Source organism: Dicentrarchus labrax, unplaced genomic scaffold, assembly GCF_905237075.1.
Source record: "Dicentrarchus labrax unplaced genomic scaffold, dlabrax2021, whole genome shotgun sequence".
Lineage (NCBI taxonomy): Eukaryota > Metazoa > Chordata > Actinopteri > Moronidae > Dicentrarchus > Dicentrarchus labrax.
This window is the reverse complement of record NW_026136724.1, coordinates 62381-69273: the sequence shown is the minus strand read 5'-3', so window position 1 is coordinate 69273 and position 6893 is coordinate 62381. Positions and strand designations below refer to the sequence as shown.

Below are 6893 nucleotides of genomic sequence, written 5' to 3'. Positions count from 1 at the left end.
TCTCCATCTCTCCTCCTCCATCAGCTGCCTGTCGCCCCCCTCATCCACTATTTGAGAAGTACTGGTCTAGATGAAACGGGGTTTTCCGGCTTAGATTAATAGATCAGTGAGCTCTTCATTAGATACAAGCACTTAAATGAACTTAAGCATTAAATAATAACTAGAAAATTCCTAAAGAAATTTTGATTGTGCCTTGCTCTGGCCCGTGACACTGGCCCATACATTACTGACACTGTAGTTTACAGTATGTGACCTCTACCATTGCTTAGGTATGTGACAAATCAAGCTTTCAACGTGTGTGTGTTCATATGAGATAACAAATAGAAATAGCAGCTGTTGACGCGACAAAGTCGGCAAAAAAGTTTGTATTTATGTATTATATTGATGTCGAATTGGCAAGAAGACTGTTGAGATATGAGTTTTTTCTTGTGTTTCTACAGTTATGTGCTATTAGGTAAGCACAAATAATTGTTAATATATTGTATTTCTTAAAGTATTTCTTAGTTTGGCATAATATTGTCCAGGGATTACGCAGGAAGCGTCATGGTTTAATTAAGATAGGTAAAGTAACTAAATAAGTAATAACCACAATGATGGGAATAATAAGTATGTAGTTATAATAATAAAAATAATAATAGTAATAATAATAACAACAATAATGCTATCAATAATATGACTAACAATATTTATATTAATAAATAATACATAATTAAGAAAGAAAACTATTCTTCTAGCTAGCTAGCTAGAGCTAGCACACATACGAGTCGGAGAGAAGTGCAGCAGCTGTGTTGTTATTGTTTGTGGCTCTTCTAAATAAGCTCAATGTGAAATAATAATACGTTTTTCAACAGAACACTAACATTTCAAGTAATTCCGTTATTGCAAGTCTTACATTTCAATAATATTTTGCCATTTTCGCCTATTTCAATTTCAAGAAGTGCTGTGGCGTTTGTCTCGAGCCACCAGGGGCAATAGCAGGCTAGTGTTATTGTTAGCTACATTAGCCTATTTAGCAAACCAGCTCGAAAACAAAACTTTACATTGTATTGCACGTACAGCAACACCGTGCAACGCATAAATTGGTGACCGGACTGAAGCAGCAATGTAAACAAGTGTGTAGGAGCATTTAAAATCGACATTAAAACGACCAACATAGTACAAATACAAAGAAAATACATCTTAATATGGGCGCTGCCATCTTTGTTTTGCGGGTCGTACATGCCCCACGAGATAGCTGCGAGATTTACACTTACCAACTCAGGTTCCGAGTTCACGAGACAAATGGAAAGCAGCATATGTTGTATAGTCTTGTTGACTATAGCACTGCCGAGTTTCAGTGGCTAAAGTTAAAAAATGTGACCTGGGGAGATTGAGAGAGAAGAGGTTCAACAAGCTCCTGTGAAGATTTGTCCTCCAAAATCAAAATGGAAGTAGATGGGGCCGTGAGAGGGCGCATCAGTGCGTCTCCCGCCAAAACTATTTGTCTGACAGCTTCAGCAGTGGTATCACTGCGACCCCAACGTTATTTCGGTAAAGTGAAATTTGTGGCCATGACAGCAGTTTACAAATTTATTTTTCGACAAATTTTTCTGTCTCCATACACTCTAAGTGAATCGGCGTTTTTTTTTCAGTTGGAGGTTATCGCAATACACACCCATACATTTTTTGGACTGGTTTTTGGCGATTTATCGGCAAACTGTTTGGCGAAACGCTTCGAAAAGTTATAGCACTAATGTCCTCACCGAGCAGCACGTTTTGATACCTTTTTTGTTTACGTGCGACCAAAACTGCGGGAGGAGAAGCCCGCCGAAAAACGTACAGAAGAATAAAATATTATAAGTATGGGGAAGAGTAGTATTGTGCTTGCTTATGCAAGGCACAATAATAATACATTTTATGTATATCACCTTTCTTTAAAATTTAAAGTGCTCAACAAAAACATAGAAGAACCTTGTCATGTCATCCACCCTGTCACACCGTCCACCCTGTCATCTTCAAATCTGTATCTTGAAAATAAACTAAAATAATGAGCAGAACCTAAACCATAAACAAATGAGGGCCAAATAGTTTTAAAGTTTGACCACATATCTTTGTTGTTACATTTTATTTTGGAAAAAGTTCCACTAAGCAGCAGCTCAGGTTGTTAGTCTTACCTTTTAGAAAAGACTTAAGGAACAGAAATAATGCAAAACATTTATTAATCAACTCACCATGAAGTCTGAACTTCGGCTGTAGATACAGTACAACCCTTGATGGCTGTGTGTCTGTTTTTAAAGTAAGAAGCAGTGCAAGTGTGCTATCAGGAAGCTGCCCTCAGAAGTAGCACCCGCCCTCTATGGCTGACTGGCGGGAATGGCTGGAGTGACAAACTTTTCCATTTTTTTCTTGTTGTGCACTTCCAAGAGAGATGAAGCAGTTAAAGGAAAATACATTTTTAAACTGTTGTGCTGTAACAATAACCAGTACAGTTTTACAGTGTTCTATACTGCTGTAACAATAAGCAGCTTGACTTCCATGCAAAGACAGAATACGTTAGCCTTTACTGCATGTTGCTTTTCTCTTTCTTAGAAATATTTCTGTAGCTGCCATGACTGTAGTAATAGGATTTGAGGGCAGTGCCAATAAGATCGGCATTGGAATCATCAGGGATGGTGAAGTGCTTTCCAACCCTAGACGGACCTACATCACCCCTCCTGGTCAAGGCAAGTCACATTTCTGCTAAAGCACTATTGTCACCTTCACCTCACTGGCAATGTATCACAGTCTAACACTATGCACGTGAAGCTGACCACGTTATTTTACCCATCAGGCTTCATGCCGAGCGACACCGCCAGGCACCACCGTGCTGTCATACTGACTGTCCTGAAGGAGGCGCTGGAGCAAGCAGGGCTGAAGCCTGCAGACATCGACTGTGTGGCGTACACCAAAGGTAACACCAGATCCTGGCTCTTATTGAATGAGATTTAAACGGTCACAAAAGGATTACGTTGTACTTTCACCTAAAAGCATTCAGATCTTCACTAGAACTAAAAACAAAAAAACAAGGCATGTGAGTTTAAACAGTGCTCATCCCCACAACATTAGTTTAAATGGATGTATCTAGGATCTTTTCTTTTCAATAAACAATACTGACTACGATGTAAAGTTGGGAGTCTAATATCAAGAAACACATTTAGAGGTGACATTGGAAGATGCTTTCCTGTGTTGTTTTCTTCCATGTCTAGTTTTAGGGTTGTATGTGTTCATGGACATATTGCCCCACAGTGTGACATTGGTTTTTAAAGTGGTAATCATGTCAGAATAACAACAGAATAACACTTTTTATAAATGAACAGGAAGCAGACTGCTGAATTGTGAAAATAATTATAATTATAATAGTTTAGCATCATTTACAAGAAGATGATAGGGTGGACGACATAACAGTGTGGACAAAGGCATTGGGTTCTAGAAGAAAGACGGGGAAAAAAAACAACCACGTGTCCACCCTGTCACGGAAGTCTGACGGTGTAGACAGGGTGGACAGTGACAGGGTGGACAGGGTGGACAGTGACAGGGTGGACAGTGACTGGGTCAAGACATCATTTACAAGAAAAAATAAAAGAATGTCCAACATTTTTGGATAAAGTTAGAATTTAGTGAACACATGGAGGACCTTCAGTGTAATTTATTGTTGAAAGTGACGTGTACTATTCAACAAATTTATTCAGTTCATTAATATTTCCCTCTGACAGGGTGGACATGTTAACCTTTCAGCTACAAGAAATGTAAGTGTAGATACTGACTGTACTGCTGCAGTTGTTTCTATGGAAACAAATCAGTAGTGAACAGCAATGTGCATGCAGCAATGTTTAAATTAAATATAAATGATCAAAAGGACTTGATTTATCAAATAACTTGCTGAGGACAATAAGAACAGTTAAAAAGTATAATTTGGTGTCATTTAACCACTTACCGCACTTACTACACTTATTGAAGTTAGCATAGCAGCAGCAATGATATAGAATAAAGAGAACACATTGTAATTGAATAGAAACAATATATTGACTGAAAGACGCCCTGATTCAGCACATCCATCAGAAAACTAAGCTGTCATGTCTTTAACTAGACAACACTTACACCAGTTATCAATTATTGATTATTAAGTAGCTTTGCTTAGGCTAAGGGCTCTTTATAAGTGGAAGTAATGTTGGAGTGGAAACAATGTTTTTACGGCTCCAACATGACAAACAATCCCTCTCTCTCTCTTTTTTCTCCTTCTCTTTCAGGTCCTGGTATGGGTGCCCCCTTGGTAACAGTGGCTCTGGTGGCCCGTACAGTCGCACAGCTTTGGGGAAAGCCACTCCTTGGTGTCAACCACTGTATTGGACACATTGAGATGGGCCGACTCATCACAAAAGCCAACAACCCCACTGTACTTTATGTTAGCGGAGGAAACACACAGGTTGGTGTCTGTCCCACAGTGCACCACCTACACCCTCAGCCTTTTTTAAAAAAAATATTATTTAAACTTTATTTTTCAGGTTTTTTGTACAAAACATGGGCAGCATCAATGCAATAAACAAAAGTAGGTATAATTACAATATGATGGGACAAAATAATTCTAGTGCTCACCCTGTAGTGTCCTTATTGGAACAACAAAAAAGAAGGAAGAAAAACAAAAGGTAGATATGTACACATACGCCTGTGCACCTGAACACATACATGCACATGTTCACTTACACCACATGTCCAAATAATCATAAACATATCCATATATATATATATATATATATATATATATATATATATATATATATAATTGAACATATACACATGCGCACATTCATAGGAACAAAACATGAGAACCATAGGGTTGTGAGTAGGTCGTCACTGATATCGTCGTATACTATATATACAGTAATATGGTCATTGTTTTTCTTAACCAAAATATATCTGGCATTAAGGCAGGTTATCACCTCTTCTCGTGATATAGATGTACAATTTTCCCAGAGGGCATTACCTTTGTCCCTTTTGTAATCTGAGACTAAAAGTCAGTAGTTCCATAGTTTGGATGTCTTTAATTATGGCTTCTCTCTGACTAACCGTGGGAGTTCTGTGTTGAGCCATCTTCTTATTATGGCTTTTTTGCTCGCTGCCATGAAGACTTTTAGGAGGTATCTATCTTTCTTTGGTAGCTCTATGTCCATATTACCCAGGTAGAATGATAAACAGGTAAAATTAAAATTACACTGCAAGAGGGGGGCGCCCAGTTAGCTCGGTAGAGCTGGTGACCCATGTCCCTGCTGCAGCGGCCCAGGGTTCGAATCTGACCTGTGGCCCTTTGCTGCATGTCATCCCCTCTCTCTCTGCCCCCCGTTCCTGTCTTTCTTCAGCTGTCCTGTCAAATAAAGACAATAAAAGCCAAAAAAAACTTAAAAAATAAAAAATTATACTACAAGACTTCTCTGATAATACTTTGAACCCCTTCCCAGAAGTCCTTTTAATGTCCTATCAAAGTAGTTCCGGAGTTGGAGGTAGACATAATTTGGGGGGGGTTGGGATTGGGAATAGCCCTTACTTGAGCACATAGGACTGGGATTAGCAGATTTTAGCTGCTGATTTAAAGGACAAGCTTTTAGAATTTAATGACATCTAGCAGTGAATTTGCAGATTTAAAGGGGACATATTATGCAAAACCAACTTTTTAATCATTTGATTATGTACATTTGGGAATCTGGAGGGCCTATCAGCAGGCAAAGTGTGAAAAAAATGACTCAGTCATGTTTTTGTGGGCTGCCTCAGTCAGAATACAGGAGAGAAATCAGGAACACGTCGCATGCTCTGCCTGTTGCCCCACCTCTCTTTACTCTTTGACTATCTCCGCCTTGCTACTGTAAAATGCAAGCTAGCGTAGAACAAGTCCAGCCAGTCCAGCCAGCAGCCTGATGCCTGGGCAAAGGCCTCAGCAGACAAACTGTTCAGTCAATGGCTGCACAGCCCAACCCAAATTTACATATGCAAATATATGCAAATATTTTTATGATTTTTTTTACGGCAATGTCCGACTAGAGTCAGAAAAACCGGAATGTGTGTGAACCTTCGTGTTGGACTGTTTTCACAACCTCGGTCAGAACAACAGTGGACTGACTGACAGACTGTTCCTGAAAGAGGGATTGTACCAACTGTCTGTGGAGAGACGGCAGAGGAAGTCACTGTAAGTATTTTTAAGAGTTTATGCTGTTTTTATTGTTCGTGTAATGCTAGCACAAGCTAACCGCTGTTAGCTGCAGGAGCCTCAGTGATGCTAACGTAGTTATTGTTTGTTAAATGTTTGTTAAATGTTTGTTAAATGTTTGTTAAATGTGTGCAAGATGAACATGAAACTTATAAGGTGAGGTTCATTTATTAAGCCAGCTGGTGCAGATGTCACCAAGCTTCGTGCTGGGGGGGGGGGCTCTGTAACTCTGTAACTGTTGTGGGTTTGTGACCGGAGGTAATTGGCTTTATGTTGGTCTGTATTTAGTTAAAGTGCTCAGTCAGTAATATGTTTGTGTCGCTGTTAGAAAGAGCAGAAAACCTCCGAGTGAACAAACTGCAGCCGCTCATCAGCTGTTAGCTCGTTGAGCTGCATAGAACCGGGAAGAGAGTGAGAGAGAAATAGTCGAACTGCAGGGATTCATTAGTATTATTCTGTAACTTTGATTAGCACCCAGCAGCTGGGGTTGCTCACTAGGTTGTTTTGTAGAGTCAAACCGACGAATAAAAGTTTTCTGATCCATTTATTTAGCGTTACTGAAGTTCTGCTATTACTGACGATATAAGTGTAGGTCCAGTGTAACATCTTATACTCATATAATCTCCTATTGTATTATAAACACTGAGGCTCACTGCTGAATGTCTGTTATTGCACCGGG

The 6893-nt window shown here is 39.4% G+C and overlaps 1 protein-coding gene across 2 annotated transcripts in view; it reads left to right on the top strand.

Moving 5' to 3' along the window:
• Nucleotides 1-2541: 2541 nt before the first annotated feature.
• Nucleotides 2542-6893, top strand: part of LOC127359018 (tRNA N6-adenosine threonylcarbamoyltransferase-like) — a 6654-nt gene continuing 2302 nt past the window's right edge. The window contains exons 1-4 of one of the 2 annotated variants that reach the window (XR_007882583.1): nt 2545-2702; nt 2810-2929; nt 4266-4441; nt 6049-6193. Coding sequence is in view for 1 of the 2 variants with exons in the window: in XM_051392645.1 (XP_051248605.1) it covers nt 2588-2702; nt 2810-2929; nt 4266-4441 (411 nt within the window). In the remaining variant the exon portion in view is untranslated. Of the gene's footprint in view, nt 2703-2809; nt 2930-4265; nt 4442-6048; nt 6194-6893 lie in introns of both variants that reach the window. The other variant, XM_051392645.1, reaches the window with a different exon arrangement.